Here is a 21011-nt window from a genome sequence, read left to right on the forward strand (position 1 = left end):
TCGTTCTTGTTCTTTAAGTTGCAGAGAGCTCTATTTTTGAGGATGTGTCTTAATTTGTTAATCAGTCCCATATCATTGTTTGTTTATATTGTTTCTCATTCTTAGCTATTATAAATAATGATGTAGTGACTAACCATGGAAGTGTGAGTTTATCTATATGACACACTCCTAGAAGTGGCAATGCTAAGCCAAAGGGTAAATTTATACAATAAATGAAGCCAAACCAACCTTCAAAGAAGTTATTCTAATTCGATAACGTATGGGAATGCTTGTTGCCCCATTTTTGCTAACAAAGCATATTATCCAGTTTTTGACTCTTTGCCTGTCTGGTGGATGAAAACATCTTATTATGCATGTGTTTTTAAAAAAACATTTTAGTATAAAAAATGTCAAACATTTATAAAAATAGAGATTAGTACAATGAACCCTGTGAGCCCATAACTGGACTGATGCTTCCCACCCACTTCCCTCTTTCCAGATTATTTTGATGAAAATCTGAGATAATGGATTATTTCTTCCATAAGCATTTCAGCATATATATCTAAAACATAAGGGCTCTTTTTTTAATTTTAATTAATCAACTAAGTAATTTTTTTAGAGTAATCTTTTATTTTTATATTTTTAAATTTTTGGCTGTGTTGGGTCTTCGTTTCTGTGCGAGGGCTTTCTCTAATTGTGGCAAGCAGGGGCCACTCTTCATCGCGGTGCGCGGGCCTCTCACTATCGCGGCCTCTCTTGTTGCGGAGCACAGGCTCCAGACGCGCAGGCTCAGTAGTTGTGGCTCACGGGCCCAGCTGCTCCGCGGCATGTGGGATCTTCCCAGACCAGGGCTTGAACCCGTGTCCCCTGCATTAGCAGGCAGATTCTCAACCACTGCGCCACCAGGGAAGCCCAACATAAGGGCTCTTTTAAAAAACATTATCATGATCTAAAATGTGAATGGTAACTTGATATTACCAGTCAGTGTTCAAATGTCCCTTATTTATTTATTTTTATAATTTGTTTATTTGAGTTAAAATCCAAATAAGGCAATTGGTCATATGCCTCTTAAAGCTTACTTTTTTTTTTTAATTCTTAAAATTAAAAAAAAAACCAACTTTTTATTTTGAAAAATTTCAAACATAACCAAAAGTAGACAGAATGATATATCTCATTGTAGTTTTAATTTGCTCATACCCTTTCCCCTTTATTTCTTTTTTTTTTTTTTTTTTAGTCCCAGCCTTCTTGCAACTTTAATTTTATTTATTTATTTATTTATTTATTTATTTATTTATTTATTTACTTACTTACTTACTTATGGCTGCATTGGGTCTTCGTTTCTGTGCGAGGGCTTTCTCCAGTTGCGGCAAGCGGGGGCCACTCCTCATCGCGGTGCGCGGGCCTCTCACCATCGCGACCTCTCTTGTTGCGGAGCACAGGCTCCAGATGCGCAGGCTCAGTAATTGTGGCTCATGGGCCTAGTTGCTCTGCGGCATGTGGGATCTTCCCAGACCAGGGCTCGAACCCGTGTCCCCTGCATTGGCAGGCAGATTCTCAACCACTGCGCCACCAGGGAAGCCCTTTATTTCTTTTTTTGCCTTTTTCTTGATTTGTAAGAATTCTTCATATATTAGTGAAATTAGCTGTCATACGTGTTGCAGATATTTAGGCATTTCTGGATAGGGTGAAGCCATGGAACCTTCTGTTTTCTGAGTTCTTGCCATAGTTCTTGCCTGTGATTGATCTGGCACGTGATTGATCTCTCTTCCGGTCTTTGTGTTTAATACACATGTCAGTAACTATGTACAGGGCTAGATCTAGTCTCCCAGTCAGGCTGTCAGCTCCCTGCTGACTGTGAGGGCTCTGCTTCCCTCTGTGTGCTGGCAGGGCTGGCCATTAGACAGCTGTGACCGAGCCCCAGCTATTTAACACACTGTCCACGCTGAAAGCAGTGCATTGTGGAGACTTTCTGGAGATCCTCTTTGTATTTCCTAGGAGAGTAGGGGCATAGCAATCTGTGGAATTGAATTCAGTCTTAGCACTGGCTGCCAGGACCTCGGGAAGCTCCTCCTCAGGTCTGGAGTGCCCAGTGGCACTTCGTTTGGTTGTAACAATGAATCAGATTATTACCGGAAGCTGCGTGCTCTCTCATGGACAGGGAAGGGCTCAGCCAGGATGTGCAGAATCACAGTCAAGCTGCTCAGAAGGCATCAGTCCTCCAGATGCCTAGGCGTTTGGGGTCTAGCCTTTTTCTTCGGGATGCATCGGACAAGGCAGGAACCAAAAGTTTGAGCCTTGAAGTCAAAACCCAGCTCTGCATGTGTGTGTGTTTGTGTGTGTGTGCGCGCGTGTGCGCACACGCCTCTCTCCACCAAAGACAAAGGGAGGGAGAGGACAGTCTGAGCCCCACAAGGTCTACTAAAGGACAGTCTGTTCAAGTCTTTCTCTACTGGTGGGTGAAACAGGAGGCAGCCGTGATAATGCTTCCAGTTCCCCCAACTACGGGGGTGGCAGGACAGAGTCTGAAAAGAGACCAAAGGAGAGGTCTCTGCAGAGCAGGGCATCCGGGTCGCATTGATGATGCTGGTGATAATCATGATGACAGCAGCTAGCAGTTATTTATTAAGTGTTTCCATGTGTTATGTTGTTACCATTAAGAGGGCAAAGCTTACTGTCCTGGAATCCCAAAGACATGAGCAGGAAACAGGACTGAGAGAAATGGGCACAGCATAGGAAAACTGGTTCCAGTGGAACCAACCTGGAACCAAGCAGAACCCCGTGCCACCCCCCCACCCCCACTCCAGTACAAAGGCCCCTCCACGTCCCCTGCCTCTTGTTTGTAGAAAAGCTGAAGTCTCCCAGGCCTCCCTGAGTCACAAAAGAGCAGGCCAAAGCAGCTAATGATTAGGACAATAGAGTCACAGACTCAGTGTCTGATGCACATTCCTGAGTTGTTTTACAGACACTGTAACTGCCACCAGAGGGAAAAAGCTAACTACATGATGACCAGACTGCAGCCGTGACATAAGCTCCATCTTGAGCAGCACTGAATCTATGGCTAACAAAGTTTCAAGAACTGGCCTCAAGAGAATGGGATACCATTGCTCATAATTATCTATATCTTTGTGGGCATCAACATAATTGTAGCTTCTTCTGCCCGTATATGTAAATGCGCAACTACACTTGACAGCAAAGAGATGCTAGAGACCCATGCCGACATCTTCCACTCTAAGAATACGGCGCCCTACGTCAGCACGAAGTAGTTACAGAAGATGGACCTTTGCCCATAATCCCACAGAAATGGAATGATGTTCTGACAAGTGGGGGGTTTGTAAGCAGCTTCTGGCAGGAAAGAGCTCTCTGCAGGAGGCCCCTTTTGTCTTGTCACTAACCTTAAACTAGGCTCCCCCATGCTCTACTCATCTCTGGCCCAAGCGCAACTTTCAAATCTTTTGATCACACAATACCTTGCCTAACATGTCAGTTCTTTCTGTAGATCGAAGAAGTAGAAATGAAGAATAAGTAACTAACAGAAGACCAGATCTCTTCCTTAGCTTCCCCTTCAGTAATCTCACAAACTGTGTGAACAAACTGTGAGCAAGATAGCATCGACAAGCCTGCACGACAAGCCTGCATACACTGGGGGATGGCGATAACTCTGATTAACTGAGATTACTTCCCTCTTTCCCTTTAAAAACTTTCATGGCTGAGCAGATTCTTTGGAGGTGGTTTTTGGGGGACGCTGAGTCCACCATCTCCCCAGATTGCCAGCATTCTGATTAAAAGCAACTTTCCTTTCCACCAACATTTGCCTCTCTCAAGTATTGCATTTTGAGCAAAAAGCAGCTGGACCTGATTTGGTAACAAACGTAACCTCCATCCTTAGTGTCAGGGAGACATGCAAGAGAGGTGAGCACTATGGTGGGAATTGCTCCAGCTGATTTTTGCCACATGGGCCTGGAATTCCCAGATCTTCTGATTTTCCTTTTCAAGAGAAGCTGGGAACCTAGAATTTTTTCTAATCAGTTTTATTAAGGTATAATTCACATAAAATAAACTGCACATACACACACTAAGTATGCAAATTTTAAGTATACAGTTCAACAAATGTATACACCCTAATAACCACCACCACAATCAAAATGTAGAACAATTCTATAACCCCAAAATGGAACTTAGAATTTTGATGTAAAAACCTCCTAGATTTAAAATGGTGATAACAAATTTAAAAATTTTAAATTCTATGCAGGCCAAAAATAATGCGAGCTCTTTTTGGACTCTGGGCTCCCAGTTAGGGCCTCTGTGGCCAAAGCAGGAGAAAGGGCCTTCAGTCTCTGGCCTGAGACCAGACCCACTTCTGTGACAAGTGCCAGGAGGAATCTTAGGGGCCATATCAGTCAAAGGCTCAGAAATACCAGGGGGACCCAGCAAGGGTCAGGCCACCTAGAAATATTTGCATTTGGAAATACTGAGTGCTCTGGACGATTTCAGGGGCATGAGCATATGCACTGGACTGGTGTGGACCATTCAGTTCAGGAAAAGCTGCTGAGAGCCTCACTGGGTGGGCTCCGAGTGTCCTTACATGATCTGCTCTGTCTGTCTCAGACAGCACAAAATCATCCGAGCTATTGAGCACTTACCATGTGCTGGGAGCACTTCTCAGGAAATTCCACAAATTAACTCCCCCAATCCTCCCGCTAGCTCTACGAGTAGATAATACTATTCTCCCCATTTTACAGATGAGGAAAGTGAGATGCAGAGAAGTTAAGGATCTTGGCCAAGTGGTGAAGGTGGGGTTTAAACCCAGCAAGTCTGGTTCAAGGGTCCGGTACTGCAAAGAGGCAACCTTGGGATCCACCCACCTAGCTCCCAAGCAGACATTATTAATTGATAGTGGCACTCTCCCTCTGCAAGCATGGATTTATCTGACCTCAGTATCCAACTCAAGCCAACACTGTAATAGCCGTGACCGATTGATCTAAATTGACACCTTAAATTTATTTTCCACGCCTTGTCTAGTATTTTCAGGTCCGGTCTGTTTAGATCACCCTGTCAAGGGCTAGGTCTGCCCCTTACCTGCACTACGGTGACCCATTAGAAAGGACTTGGTGACCTTGGGAAAGCCTCAGCATCCTTATCTCTAAAATGACAATAGTAATATGTACCCTCTAGTCTTACTCTGAGACTATGAGAAATAACCTGAGTTCTTCTATTTCAAGCACAAGGTAGGTGCTCAACAAATGTTTGTGGCCTGAACGATGAATTTGATGATGATGCTAGTTTTTATGGTTATTCTTTTAGAACAAAGAGCGAGTGGAAGAGAAAGGAGCAAAACCAAAGCACGCGCTGAGCACCAGAGGCGTGCAAGCCGAGCTCAGGGGGCCTTGGGAAGGTGAGTGGGGCCCCGTTGGCTTTATCCCACATGCACACCTAATTTCAGAATAAAAATACCACCGCCACCACCACCACCACCACCAACATGATTACTGAAAAACTGTTGAAACTTGGTCTTCTTCCTCTTTTTTTTTTGCAGTTCTTTTTGTGCTTTATGCTTATTCCATTCTGTATTGCTGTTTATTTCACTTTGCTTTAAATTTTTATGGATTGCTTTTTTTAAAGTTTAATTTTCTTTTATAATCTTGCATAATATTTTCATGGTTCCAAAGCCAAATTGACAAAATAAGGTATATTAAGAGAAGTCTAGCTTCTATGCATGTTCCCTGCATCCTATTTTCTCCCCTGCATATGTAACTATGCAAAAAAGTTTTTGTCTTATCTTTCCTTTGAGGTCCAGTCTCTTTAGACTACATTATAAGTGGTTATACACACACATGTACGTGCTCATGTATACACACATGTGCGTGCTCACATACACACAGCCTTCCTTCTTAGACAAACAGAAGCATACCACACACTTCTCCTCCTTGCTTTTCTCCACCGTATATCCTGAGATCACTCCATAGCCGCATATGGAGATATTCGTTTCTCCTTTTTTATGCCTGAGCGGCCCTGGTGTAGTCAACCAATCCCCTCCTGATGGTCACTTGCGTTATTTCCAGTCTGCCTGTTATAAACATGGTGCACTGAATGGCCTTCTACATATTTTTCAGGATACCTTTGGGATAAGTTCTTCTAAATAAGAGAGCATTTTTATCCCGCTTATTTTCCTATAGAGAGCCAGAAGGTGGACCTGCCAGAGGGGACAGTGGAGAGGTTGCCCCCCATCAGTGCTTCGGGGATAGGAGCTGACCTCCTTACCCAGGCAGAGGCCTCACCAGGGCAGGGAGACGGAGTTCCTGGCCCAGCCCAGGTACGCCCAGAGGCGGAAGCCAAAGCTCCTGCAGCATCCAGCGAGAACTCCAGGGCGGGCCTGGAATCGTCTGTGGTGTCTGAAAGGGTCAGTGAGCCTCTCACTGGCCAGAAGGCTGCATCGGGTGCAGGACAAGGAACACCATCCAGTAGGCCTGACCCCCGGCCCTCGGAGGAGGGCATGAGGCTGACTCCAGCGCTGCCAGCCCAGGCCAAGGCAGCTCACGGTGGTGGAGAAACACCTCCAAGGTAAGGGATGTGCCTCCAAGCTGGGCAAGGGAAGGAATTAACTGCAGCTCCTGGGCTGGAGCCTGCCACGGGGCCAGCTGCTCCTGTTTGAGCATCCACTGTGTGTGCAGCTCTGGCTAGCCTCGAGACGAGAAGACAGGAGAAGGCCGAGGCCCTGTTTTCGGGAGCTTAGAGCACTGGTTCTTACCTGGTACCCATTAGAATTACTGGAAGGAATTTTTTAGATACAAATGCCCAGAGATTCTGATGTATTCAGTCTGGAGTGAGGCTCAAGCATCGTTTTTTTGTTTATTTGTTTGTTTTTAAAGCTCCCCAGGTGAGTCCCATGCGGAACAAGACTGAGAGCAATAGTAGTAGCTATAATAATACTTAAAAGTGTTCACTGAACACATCCCAGGTGCCAGTCATTGGCTGAGCATTTCACAGACATCATCTCATTTTATTCTCACAACTTCCCCAGGAGGCAAGTGTGGTTGGTGTCCCCGGTTTACTCATGATGAAACAGGGTCAGGTTGCCCAGGGCCACACAGCTAGGGATTCATAGAGTTGGAACCTGAATCCAGGTGTTTGTTCATTTATTACGGAAGTATAGTTGATCTACAATATTATATTAGTTTCAGGTATACAGCATAGGGATCAGAAGTTTTATAGTTTATACTCCATTAAAAGTTATTATACGATAATGACTATAATTCCCTGGGTTATACAATATATCCTTGCTGTTGATCTAGTTTATACATGGTAGGTGTACCCTAATGAGCAACTCCCCGCTTCACTCTCCCCACTGGTAACCAGTAGTTTGTTCTCTGTATCTATGAGTCTGTTTCTGTTTTGCTATATACCTTCATTTGTATTATTTTTTAGATTTCACATATAAGTGATATCATACAGTAATTCTTTCTCTGTCTGACTTACTTCACTAAGCATAATATTCTCTAGTTGTATCCATGTTGCTGCAAATGGCAGAATTTCATTCTTTTTTATGGCTGAGTAATATTCCACTATCTGTATATACCATGTCTTCTTTATCCATTCATCTGTTGATGGACACTTGGGTTGCTTCCATGTCTTGACTATTGTAAATAGTGCTGCTATGAACATTGGTGCACATGTACCTTTTTAAATAAATGATTTTGTTTTTTTCTGGTTATGTACCCAAGATTGGAATTGCTGAGTCGTATGGTAGTTCTGTTTTTAGTTTTTTGAGGCACCTCAATACTGTTTTTCATAGTCACTGCACCAATTTACATTCCCACCAACAGTGTACAAAAGGTTCCTTTTTCTCCACATCCTTGCCAACATTTGTTATTTGTAGTCTTTTTTTTTTGTGTGGCTGCGTTGGGTCTTTGTTGCTGCATGCAGGCGTTCTCTAGTTGTGGCGAGAGAGGGCTACTCTTTGTTGCAGTGCGCAGGCTTCTCATTGTGGTGGCTTCTCTTGTTGTGGAGCACAGGTGCTAGGCTTGTGGGCTTCAGTAGTTGCAGCATGTGGGCTCAATAGTTGCGGCATGTGGGCCCTAGAGTGTGTGGGCTTTGGTAGTTGCGGTGCATGGGCTCAGTAGTTGTGGCTCGTGGGCTCTAGAGGGCAGGCTCAGTAGTTGTGGTGCACAGGCTTAGTTGCTCCGCAGCATGTGGGATCTTCCCAGACCAGGGATCGAACCCGTGTCCCTGGCATTGGCAGGTGGATTCTTAACCACTGTGCCACTGGGGAAGTCCCTATTTGTAGCCTTTTTGATGATAGCTGTTCTGACAGGTTTGAGGTGATATCTCACTGTTGTTTTGATTTGCATTTCTCTAATAATTAGCAATGTTGAGCATCTTTTCATGTGCTTTCTGGCCATCTGTATGTCTTCTTTGGAGAAATGTCTATTCAGGTCTTCTGCCCATTTTTTCATTGGGTTGTTTGGTTTTTTCATATTGAACTATATGGGCTGTTTATATATTTTGGATGTTAACCCCTTGTTGGTCATGTCATCTGCAAATATTTTCTCCCATTCAGTAGGTTGTCTTTTTATTTTTTCAATGTCTTTTCATTTTTTCATTTTTCTTTTGCTGTGCAAAAGCTTTTAAGTTTAATTAGGCCTTGTTTGTTTGTTTGCTTTTATTTCTTTTGACTTAGGAGACAGACACACACAAAAAAGTTGCTATGATTTACCTCATAGGCTGTTCTGACTGAACATTCTTTTCCAGGAGTTTTATGGTTTGGGGTCTTACATTTAGGTCCTTAATCCATTTTGGGTTTTTTTTTAAAATATGGTGTGAGAAAGTAGTCCAGTTTGATTCTTTTGCATGTAGCTGTTCAGTTTTCCCAACAGTGTTTATCAAAGAGGCTGTCTTTTCCCCGTTGTATATTCTTGCCTCCTTTGTCATAGATTAACTGACCATAGGTGCATGCATTTATTTCTGGACTCTCTGTTCTGTTCCATTGATCTATGTGTCTGTTTTTTGTGCCAGTGCCATTATGTTTTGATTACTGTAGCTTTGTAATATAGCCTGAAGTCTGGGAGGGTGATACCTCCAGCTTTGTTCTTTTTTATCAAGATTGCTTTGGCACTTTGAGGTCTTTTGTGGTTCCATATGAACTTTAGGATTATTTGTTCTCATTCTGTAAAAAATGTCATGGGTATTTTTATAAAGATTGCATTAAATCTGTAGATTGCATTAAATCTGTAAATTGCTTTGGGTAGTATGGCCATTTTAACAATATTAATTCTTCCAATCCAAGAGCATGGGATATCTTTCCATTTCTTTGTATCATCTTCAATTTCCTTCATCAATGTTTTATAGTTTTCAGTATATAGGTCTTTCACCTCCTTTGTTAAGTTACTTCCTAGGCATTTTTAAAATGTGATTTTAAAAGGGATTCTTTTTTACTTTCTCTTTCTGATAGTTCAACATTAGTTATAGAAAAGCAACAGATTTCTGTATACTAATCTAGTGTCTTGCAATTTCATTTAATTTGTTTATTAGTTTTTATAGTTTATTTGCTTTATAGTTTTATATGTTTTATTGTTTGTTTATTTGTTTTATAGTTTTCAGGTGGAGACTTTAGGGTTTTCTATTTAAAGTATCATGTCATCTGCAAATAGCGACAGTTTTACATCTTTCCTTCCAATCTGGATGCCTTTTATTTCTTTTTCTTGTCTGATTGCTGTGGCTAGGTCTTCCAATATTATGTTAAATACAAGTGGAAAGAGTGGGATCCTTGTCTTTTTCCTGAATTTAGAGGAAAGGCTTTTAGCTTTTCACCATTGAGTGTGATGTTAGCTGTGAGTTTGTCATAAATGGCCTGTATTATGTTGAGATGTGTTCTCTCTATACCCACTTTGATGATAGTTTTTTATAATGAGTGGATGTTGAAGTTTGTCAAATGTTTTTTAGGCATCTATTGAGATGATCATGTGATTTTTATCCTTCCCTTTGTTAGCATGATGTATCACATTGATTGATTTGCAAATATTGAACCATCCTTGGGTCCCTGGAGTAAATCCCACTTGATCATGGTGTACGATCCTTTTTATATATTGTTGGATTTAGTTTGCTAATATTTTGTTGAGGATTTTTGCATCTATTTTCATCAAAGATACTGGCCTATAATTTGCTTTTGTTGTAGTGTCTTTTTCTGATTTTGGTATCAGGGTAATGGTGGCCTCATAGAATGCATTTGGGAGTGTTCCATCCTCTTCAAGTTTTTGGACTAGTTTGAGAAGGATAAGCACTAGTTCTTTTTTATAGAACACAAAAGAGAATTACCCTGTGAAGCCGTCCAACCCTGGACTTTTGTTTGCTGGGAGTTTTTTTTTTAATTACAAATTCAGTTTCACTACTAGTGATCAGTCTGTTCAAGTTGTCTGTTTGTTCTTGATTCAGTCTTGGCAGGTTGTATGTTTCTAGAACTTTGTTCTACGTTGTCCAATTTGTTCACGTATAACTGTTCATAGTATTCTTTTATGATTTTTTGTAGTTCTGTGGTATTGGTTGTTATTTACCCTCTTTCATTTCTTTTCTTGTTTTTTAATTGAAGTATAGTTGATTTACAATGTTGTGTTACTTTCTGCTGTACAGCAAAGTGATTCAGTTATGCATATATATACAGCAAAGTGATTCAGTTATACATATATATACATTCTTTTTAAAAATATTCTTTTCCACTATGGTTTATCATAGGATAGTGAATATAGTTCTCTGTGCTCTACAGTAGGACCTTGTCCTCTTTCATTTCTTATTTTGTTTATTTGGGTCCTCTCTCCTTTCTTCTTGATGAGTGTGGTTAAATGTTTATCAATTTTGTTTGTCTTTTCAAAAAACCAGTTCTTGGTTTCCTTGATCTTTTCTATTGTGTTTTGATCTCTGTTTTATTTATTTCCTCTTTAACATTTATTTTTTCTTTCCTTCTGCTGACTTTGGGCCTTCTTTGTTCTTCTTTTTCTAATTCCTTTAGGTGGTAGTTTAGGTTGCTTGATGTTTTTCTTGTTTCTTGAGGAAAGCCTGTATTGCTATCAGCTTCCCTCTTAGAACTGCTTTTGCTGCATCCTATAGGTTTTGGAGTGTTGTGTTTCCATTTTCATTTGTCTCAAGGTATTTTCTGATTTCCTCTTTGATTTCATCATTGACCCATTGGTTTTTTAGTAGCATGTTGTTTAGTCTCCATGTGTCTGTTCTTGTTCCATTTTTCTTTCTGTAATTGATTTCTGATTTCATACCACTGTAGCTGGAAAAAAATGCTTGATATAAGAATACACATTCAGGACTTCTCTGGTGGTGCAGTGGTTAAGAATCTGCCTGCCAATGCAGGGGACATGGGTTCGAGCCCTGGTCCGGGAAGATCCCACATGCCACTAAGCCCGTGTGCCACAACTACTGAGCTTGTGCTCTAGAGCCCGTGAGCCACAACTATTGAAACCCGTGTGCCTAGAGCCTGTGCTCCGCAACAAGTGAAGCCACCGCAATAAGAGAAGCCACCGCAATGAGAAGCTTGTGCACTGCAATGAAGAGTAGCCCTCACTTGCTGCAACTAGAGAAAGCCTGCACACAGCAACGAAGACCCAACACAGCCATAAATAAATAAATAAATGAATACACATTCTTTTCAAGTACACATGGAATGTTCTCCAGGATAGATCACATGCTAGGCCACAAAACAATTCTCAAAAAATTTGAGAGGATGGATCTAGGTTTTTGGACTCCAGAATCTGTGTCCCTAACCACTGCACCATCCTGTTTCTTCAGGTCAGCATTTAGTTTAGTTCTAAATACTATGATGGGGAGAGAATGATGGGTGTTCAGAGGTGGGAGGTTGGTGTAGGATGAATCAATCCAAGGGCTTTCAGGAAGATTATGCTTGGAGCTATGGAAGTGGGACTGTGTCCTAACTCTCAGGACTCAGTCTCAGGACCTGCCCTCAGCAGACATGGTGCAGGAGAATGAAGAGCCAGAACTGCTGACTGTCAGGTCCTACCTAGCCCTGTGTTTTCCAGCAGTGTTCTCCAGGGGCAGTGCATCCTGACCCCAGGCAGCCCACTGAAGGGCACTCTGCTTCCTGGGCCTTTCTCTAAGGGGACTGGTGCCCTTCTGCACCTGCCCTTGGCTGTCCTGATCTATAACTGAGTCCCCCAAGGCCTGGTTCAGGGAGAGGAGCTGGTGTCTGTGTATGCTGTGGTGGCTGGCAGGGAAGCCCAGTCCTTTTTCTGCCTTTGTTCTGGAAGGAAATATGAGTCCCCAGGAGACCTAAACAGCTGGAGGGAGGGATTCCTGGCAGGCATCCTTGGATCCTGGCCAAGGCTCTAAATGTGGAATCTAGGGTGGGGATGAACTTTCCATGAACTTGTTAGGGGCCCTAAAAGGATTCTGGGTGAGGGGGAAATGTCTGTATGTCAGTTTCAACCCTGAGCTGAATTTCAGACACACCAGACTGGGCTCAGGAAGTGGGGCGATCACTGCCTACCCTCTCTCACCTAGCACATGGGTATATCTTGAGGAAAATGGATTTGAACTCGAGCGTTGGCTGTGATTGGCAGTGGCTGCCTGGGTAGAGGATCCTCGGGCCCTTGCTGGACTTGGTGGAACAGAGTGCTGCAATCAATTAGCAATGCCTGCCCTGGGTGTGCTGCGCAGGAAGTGGGGAAGCCTTAGACACTCAGAGTGGCATGGGAATGCATGGCAGTGCCTTGGGGTCATCCCATGCCCCCAGGTATGAAGACCAAGGGGAACTCAATGACTGTTGCCCTTCTTAGCTGGCTACCTGGCTACCTGGATATTCTTCCAGAAACTGGCTTCCTGCAGTTTCCCGTGTCCCTTGGTTAAGACAAGGGCTGAGCTGGGCTTGGATGCCACCCTTCCCATCCTACCCTGTCATCACCAACCCGTACTTGCTCCTGAGGGAGTGTCGGGGGACTTTTGCTGCCTCCCACCCAAGGCTTAGCTGTGAACAGGCTGCTGAACCAGGTGCATTCAGAAGTAGGCACTGCTCTCAGAGGACCTGCAGCAGCTCAGAGAAGGGGCCTGGGCCTCCAGCTGCTAGGGAAAGCCTTAATTTTTTAAAAAATATGGTTAAAAACTCATAACATAAAATTTACCATCTTAACCGTTTTTAAGTGTATAGTGTAGTAGTGTTAAGTATATTCATATTGCTGTGACACAGATCTCCAGAACTTTTTTGTCTTGTAAATCTGAAGCTCTGTTACCATCAAACACCTTCCCCCCCAGATCATGGTAACCACCTTTCTACTTTCTGTCTCTATGAATTTGACTATTGTAGGTCCTTCATATAATTCGTTTGTTCATATATGTGGAATCAGTCTTTCTGTCACTGGCTTATTTCACTTAGCATAAAGTCCTCGAGGTTCATCCAGGTCAGAACTTCCTTCCTTTTTAAGGATGAATGATATTCCATTGTACGTATATGCTACATTTTTTTATCCATTCATCCATCACAGGACACTTGGGTTGCTTCCACATTTGGCTGTTGTGAATAATGCTGCTATGAACATGGCTGTGCAAATCTCTTTGAGATTCTGCTTTCAATTCTTTTGGATATATTTCCAGAAGTGGGATTGCTGGATCATATGGTAGTTCTATTTTTACATTTTTTAGGAACCGCCATACTGATTTCCACAGTGGCTGCACCATTTTAGGCTTCACTGTTAGGACCTCCTGCATTTGTACTTTCATTTCTTAGTCGACTCTCAGTACATCTGTGAGGTGTTACCGTCCCCGTTTGACAGAAGAAGTTGCTGAGGCTAGACTTGCCCAAACCCAGCCCTGTCCAGCAACCTGTGGCAGAACTACGGCCAGGATGGAGGCTGCCTGGCTCCCTCCTGAGACTCAGTCCACCCCAGACACTCACCCCCTCACCCCTGCCCCAACACTCATAGACCTCGGCAGTGGGGTTGTGAAGGGCAGCCAGAGGGCAACTCTGAGAGGGAGGGTCTGAAGCTCCCAGGATCAGGGTCCTTCCCTCTGAATGTCAGGGCTTAGAAGGCCTTCCTGACCTCCAGCTGGCTTCCCAAACCACAATGCTTCTTGGTCTGGGTAACAAACATGGATGCAGTGGGCCCAGTGGCATGGCCCAGTGACATTGCCCAGTGGCGCAGGGGAGCCTGTAGGGAGGCAGAGAGTTTCCTCAGCTGTGTAAGCACGCAGGCCCAGCACAGCCAGGACGGTTTTATTCAGGAGAAACAGAAAGTCCGGACTCATATGAGCAATTCCCTGATTTTACTAAAATGTGTCTGACCTGAAGCTTCAGTGTGATGTTTGACTTGGTTCACCCTTCTCTTCATTTAATGGAAGGGAAACTGAGGGGAGGGAAGAGCCCAGGTCTCCTGCCTCCCGGCCACATTCCTCCTGGGGCAGAAGCACATTTCCAAGGGGCCACAGAGACAGCTGGTGCCCACCTCCCCACTCCTCCCAACCCCCAGCCACCACAGGTTGCTTCAAGTCTTTCCTGGTTGCTGATCCAGTGGAATCCTGAGAGCTGGTGGCACCGTATGTCACTGAAGCCAGCCTCTCCCCTGGTGTCCTGTCTGGGCAAAGAGGGACAGGGGATGGAATCTGCTGGTTTCGACCGCAAGCTAACTGTCACTATTATAACAACCCAAAGGGCCCTCTTTAACAGATGAGAAAACTGAGGCTAAGCGGCCATGGTCAGTGAATGGCAGCAGCAGGCATTTGAACCCAGGTCTGTTCTGACTCAAGTTCTTGCTTTTAACCTCAGGGCCACATTTCTCTCTGCCCCAGGATCTCCATCCACGTGCAGGAGACAGACACCCCTGGGGAGCTGCTTGTGACACGAGGCGGCAGCCTCAGAACCACGCCCCCTGCAGAGGCTCCAGCAGCTGCCCATCCAGGTGAGCAGGACTCACCTGGGCCCAGGTGCTGCTCCCAGGCCCCTGGGACTGAGTCAGGAAAACATATCCCAAAAGGAGCCGGGGTGTTTTCCCCACTGTGGAAGCGGAGCAGCGATTGCGGAGCAAAGGCCAAAGAGAAGCAGGGGTCTGGGCCCGAGCCCGCCATGGCACCAAGCAGGGCCTGGAGGGACAAGGGAGCCGATGCCAGGACCCCAGGCCCGCAGCAGGACACAGGCCCAGGAGCAGGGAGCCCTGAGCCTGGAAAAGACTGCACAGCCAGGGGCACGAGCAGAGCCGAAGCAGGAAGGAGGACACCCCCAGGAGCTGAGGCGGGTAGCCTGATTCTGGGTAAGTGAGGGCATTGCTGTGTGCCCCCGAGGTGAGTGAGTTTGAAAGGCCTACTCTGGGGGGCCTCCCTGAAGCTTCCAGGGAGAGAGAATGTGGGTCTTGGGGAGTCCAGGACAGGGAACAGCCTGCCAGCACATCCCAGGGCTGGAGACCAAGGCACGGAGATGCAGCAGGCTGAGCTCACGTTGGCTCTAGCCATTGGAGAGGAGGGAACCCATGGGGCTCAACTCGGATTTCTCAAAGCCACCTGTCTGCCCGATACTACTGGTATCATTCTGGATTGAGACAGGGAAGGCTCCTGTTAAAAAGCAAATCCATTAACTGGTATATATAACCCACTATCAGCCGTTTGCACCCAGTGGGCTGACTGTCATCCAGGATTGGGAAGGGGCTGCTGACCTGCTTTCTGTCCCAATGGTAGTGGGAGGCGTCCTTGTGTTCCTGTGACCCAAAGGGCCTCAACTCCTCCAGCCCTTAGGGCCACACCCTCGTTGGTCTGAGCCCTCATCCCATATGGCTGCTGGAAGGCCACCATTTGCTGACTCCCTGTCCCAGAATTTCTGGAGGTCCCTGAGGAAGGGCTGAGGGTTCTGCAGGGTCCTGGTGCCCCTTGCCAGTTCCGGGCTCCACAGTTGCCCTGTGCTGTGCTCTGACTTCTCTGGCTGCTTCCTCTCCCCTTGTATGACCTGGTCCAGATGTGGACATAGGCCTCCCTTAATTCCTGAAACACAGCTGAGAGCAGGCTGTGACTTTAGAGTCTTTTCTGAGACTTGAGATGGTGATAAAGCCAACGTTAGCTGAGGACTCCCTGTGAGCCGAGCCTCGGGCATTTGTGGTGGCGTTTACCCTCACAGGCCTGTGGAGTGGGGACACGTGAAACATAGGAGGGGCTGAGAAGCACGTTTAAGGTCACAAGGTCAGTGCTGACAGAGCCAGGATCCGACGGTTGGGCTCCGGAACAGAAGGCAGTTACTTTGCAGCGAAGGAGACTTCAGACTGGAATTCTAGATGTGGATTCCCTGCGACACACCCAGAATCCAGGCTTTCCAGGGGCCCAGGAAACAACACAACCATGCAAATGTTACCCCCTTGTAGTCTAGGGCTTGGGCAAAGGTGTCACCTTTGCAGACACAAAAAAGATACACAATACGCTCTCAAAGCAAATTCAGTCTTCTACTTTGGGGAGCAGAAAGTTGCTCGTAAGACAAACTAAGAGAAAATAGAAGTATTTCCCCTGCTCTGGGTCCAGGGTTGCGGAGGTCATGGAGTTGTCCCTGGAACACTCCGAGTGCTCCCTCGATAAGCCCCCAACAAACTGGCAGAAGCCGTTTTTGAACCAAGTGGGTCTGGGACTGGGGGTGGGGGGAGCTGAGAGGTGGGGACGGCACGAAGGAGGCTCACAGGCTGCTGTCTCCCGAACAGACGACAGTCCAGCCCCGCCAGCCCCCTTCGAGCATCGGGTGGTGAGTGTCAGGGAGACCTCGACCTCAGCGGGCTACACAGTGTGCCAGCACGAAGTCCTGGGAGGGTAAGCTGGCCTTCTGCCTTGATGAGGGGCGGGGCAACTGGACAGCTGGGTGCCGCTGATGGTTCTCGGGAACCGAGTGATGGAGCCCCCGCCAGGAGGGGGATGCCCCGCACTGCATGAGAGTGAGCGCAGAGCTCACAAAGAGTGGGTGAAGAGATATCCGCGGAGCGCAGGAGGGCCTGCATGGCGTGAGCGAGATGAGGTGTAGGGTGCAGGAGGGCCCACAGTGCAGGCCTGGGACCCGTGTACTGGAGGTGGCACGGGAGCCGACATGGGGTGGGGTAGGAGGGATGTCCTCTAGGGTGCAGGACGGTCTGGGTGGTGTGGGTGGAGAGAACACCCCCTGGGGTGCAGGGTGGCCTAGGTGGTGTGGGTGACGGGGACACCCTCTGGGGTTCAGGATGGCCCACACATATGGGGTGAAGAAGCTCTTTTCCAGGTTCAGAGCCCGTGTGGCGTGGGGGTGGTGACTGATAACTCTGGGGTGCAGGGTAATCGCTGTGGTGTGTGCGGAGCAGAGGTAGGACCAGAAAGCCCAGGGTCCAGGATGGGGCTGGCCCACCATGTGCAGGGTGTGCTTCTGGGGCTCTGAGACTGCTCTGTCATCATATCTCTGCAGGGGCCGGTTTGGCCAGGTCCACAGATGCACGGAGAAGGCCACGGGCCTCTCGCTGGCGGCCAAGATCATCAAAGTGAAGAGTGCCAAGGACCGGGTGAGGTTTTTGCCCCAGGCCAGTGGGTGTCCTGGGCCAAGCTCAGGATTCCTTCACTTCCCCCTGGGCCACCCTGGGCCCCACACTGCCCCAGATCCCTCCACTCTGAGCAGGAAACCCAGCCACCTTCCCTGCCTCTTTTCCATGACTGCCACACTCCAGTTAGCAGGTCACCTTGCACCCTGGGCAACAGGTCCTCCTGGACCTCCAGGGTTCCTTTTTGGGCCTCAGGTTTCCTATCTGTGAAATGGGTGGGCCCTTGCTGTTGTAAGAAGCTGGTGTGGGTGGTGAGTTGAGGAAAGCTGGTGTGAGAACAGAAAATGAGGATGCAGGGTGGGGGTGTGTGTGTCTTGGGAAGGGCAGCTGACTTCTCTTCCTGACCCTTTTCTTGGAAACTCCTCTCCCCTTTGGCTCCACAAGGAGGATGTGAAGAACGAGATCAACATCATGAACCAGCTCAGCCATGTGAACCTGATCCAACTCTACGATGCCTTTGAGAGCAAGAACAGCTTTACCCTTGTCATGGAGTAGTGAGCATAGGAGGCGGGGCCGGGGCTCGGGGTGGGGCTGGGAGCTGAGATTCCAGCAAAACTCTCCCTTTCCTTCCCCTCTCAGTGACACCCAGGGAAAGGCATCACCTCCTCTGCCTGACCTCCAACATAGAGCACAGAGGACAAAGCCATTTGTCACAAACCAGCAGCCAGTGAGGCTGATTTGACCTGCAGATATTGTTTTGGCCTACCCAAGTTTTAGTAATTTTGATTTAGTTGTTAACTAAATTTAGTTGTTAGTCGGAAATTGGGAAATTTCACATTAAAACCTAGATGTCTAGCTTTTCTTGCAAATATACAAGATCTAGTAATGCTGGATCTACCTTTCCAGTTGGAAATGGTGTGATGGAGCTCATAGTAACTGACCTTTGTAGACGGGGCAACCAAACTGCCATTTGCTACAGTCCCTACCACTTCCAACTACCCATGACGTTGAGGCCAGGGGCTCAGGGGACATTTATTATTGTGCTTGTGTTGCTATCTTCCTTCTGGTAAGACTGAGGAGAGTGAAATATTTGTCATGTCAGTTCTCTATAAAAAGTGGAAAAAGAAGTTAGACTAAGGGCTATGTGTTCTAAGAAAAGTTTTGTCTTACATCTGGTATGATTTGTCCACTTAGGGTTCTTGCCATGTAGGTACTAATTGGCCCCTGTAGGCCAATGAGTTTACAACCTTGGCCTAGAGTAACAAGAATGAGTATCCGGAGTGAGCCTGGATGATCAACACTGCAGATAAGCCCCAGTCTCCCATTTGGCCCATCACTTCCTTTTTACACCCATACTGTGAGCTGGGAATGGACCAGAGCAAGGGTCCCCATAAAACCCCAGATGGCAGTGGCACCCTTGGGCTCACCTGGTGATGAGTGGACCAGTCTTCTGAGAGCCTTGCTCAGTCAGTGCCTGCCTCTTCCTTTGCCCTGGCAGTGTGGATGGGGGTGAGCTCTTTGACCGGATCACAGAAGAGAAGTACCACCTGACTGAACTGGATGTGGTGGTGTTCACCAAGCAGATCTGCGAGGGTGTGCAATACCTCCATCAGCAGTACGTCCTGCACTTGGACCTCAAGGTCAGGCTCCGCCCTGAGCATGTGGCGGGTGGGTGCCCCGGTTTCTGAGCCTCTGCTGCTCTCTCATCTTTGAGAGCTCTGTCAGCACCCAATCCTGGCTTCCATTCCTTGCTCTGCCATTGCCTACTTCTGGAATCTAGGGCAGGCCAAGTCTCTGAGCCTTGGTTCCTCCATCTGTGACATGTGGAAAATAGGTACCTCATTAAGTGTTCTTTGAAGATCAAATGATACAGTGACTTTTTTTATAAAAAAAAAATCTCTAAGATTAGTTTTTTTTTAAACATCTTTATTGAAATATAATTGCTTTACAATGGTGTGTTAGTTTCTGCTTTATAACAAAGTGAATCAGTTATACATATACATATGTTCCCATATCTCTTCCCTCTTGCATCTCCCTCCCTCCCACCCTCCCCATCCCACCCCTCTAGGTGGTCACAAAGCACCGAGCTGATCTCCCTGTGCTATGCGGCTGCTTCCCACTAGCTATCTATTTTACATTTGGTAGTGTATATATGTCCATGACACTCTCTCACCCTGTCACATCTCACCCCTCCCCCTCCCCATATCCTCAAGTCCATTCTCTAGTAGGTCTGTGTCTTTATTCCCGTCTTGCCACTAGGTTCTTCATGGCTTTTTTTTTTTTTTCCTTAGATTCCGTATATACTGTTAGCATACTGTATTTGTTTTTCTCTTTCTGACTTACTTCACTCTGTATGACAGACTCTAACTCCATCCACCTCATTACAAATACCTCCATTTCATTTCTTTTTATGGCTGAGTAATATTCTATTGTATATATGTGCCACATCTTCTTTATCCATTCATCTGTCGATGGACATTTAGGTTGCTTCCATGTCCTGGTTATTGTAAATAGAGCTGAAATGAACATTTTGGTACATGACTCTTTTTGAACTATGGTTTTCTCAGGGTATATGCCCAGTAGTGGGATTGCTGGGTCGTATGGTAGTTCTATTTGTAGTTTTTTAAGGAACCTCCATACTGTTCTCCATAGTGGCTGTATCAATTTACATTCCCACCAACAGTGCAAGAGGGTTCCCTTTTCTCCACACCCTCTCCAGCATTTATTGTTTCTAGATTTTTTGATGATGGCCATTCTGACTGGTGTGAGATGATATCTCATTGTAGTTTTGATTTGCATTTCTCTAATGATTAATGATGTTGAGCACTCTTTCATGTGTCTGTTGGCACTCTGTATATCTTCTTTGGAGAAATGTCTATTTAGGTCTTCTGCCCATTTTTGGATTGGGTTGTTCGTTTTTTTGTTATTGAGCTGCGTGAGCTGCTTGTAAATCTTGGAGATTAATCCTTTGTCAGTTGCTTCATTTGCAAATATTTTCTCCCATTCTGAGGGTTGTCTTTTGGTCTTGTTTATGGTTTCCTTTGCTGTGCAAAAGCTTTGAAGTTTCATTAGGTCCCATTTGTTTATATGTGTTCTTATTTCCATTTCTCTAGGAGCTGGGTCAAAAAGAATCTTGCTGTGATGTATGTCATAGAGTGTTCTGCCTATGTTTTCCTCTAAGAGTTTGATAGTGTCTGGCCTTACACTTAGGTCTTTAATCCATTTTGAGTTTATTTTTGTGCATGGTGTCAGGGAGTGTTCTAATTTCATACTTTTACATGTATCTGTCCAATTTTCCCAGTACCACTTATTGAAGAGGCTGTCTTTTCTCCACTGTATATGCTTGCCTCCTTTATCAAAGATAAGGTGACCATATGTGCGTGGGTTTATCTCTGGGCTTTCTATCCTGTTCCATTGATCTATATTTCTGTTTTTGTGCCAGTACCAAACTGTCTTGATTACTGAAGCTTTGTAATATAGTCTGAAGTCAGGGAGCCTGATTCCCCCAGCTCCATTTTTCGTTCTCAAGATTGCTTTGGCTATTTGGGGTCTTTTGTGTTTCCATAC

General features: G+C 45.8%; 1 protein-coding gene across 2 annotated transcripts in view; it reads left to right on the top strand.

Moving 5' to 3' along the window:
• Positions 1-21011, top strand: part of MYLK3 (myosin light chain kinase 3) — a 58580-nt gene that overhangs the window by 12728 nt on the left and 24841 nt on the right. For both annotated transcript variants that reach the window (XM_068528118.1, XM_068528117.1), the window contains exons 2-8: positions 5281-5371; positions 6153-6537; positions 14770-15227; positions 16650-16755; positions 17375-17468; positions 17889-17998; positions 18943-19084. In XM_068528118.1, the coding sequence (XP_068384219.1) occupies positions 5281-5371; positions 6153-6537; positions 14770-15227; positions 16650-16755; positions 17375-17468; positions 17889-17998; positions 18943-19084 (1386 nt within the window). The remainder of the gene's footprint in view (positions 1-5280; positions 5372-6152; positions 6538-14769; positions 15228-16649; positions 16756-17374; positions 17469-17888; positions 17999-18942; positions 19085-21011) is intronic.

Source organism: Eschrichtius robustus, chromosome 19 (genome assembly GCF_028021215.1).
Source record: "Eschrichtius robustus isolate mEscRob2 chromosome 19, mEscRob2.pri, whole genome shotgun sequence".
NCBI lineage: Eukaryota > Metazoa > Chordata > Mammalia > Artiodactyla > Eschrichtiidae > Eschrichtius > Eschrichtius robustus.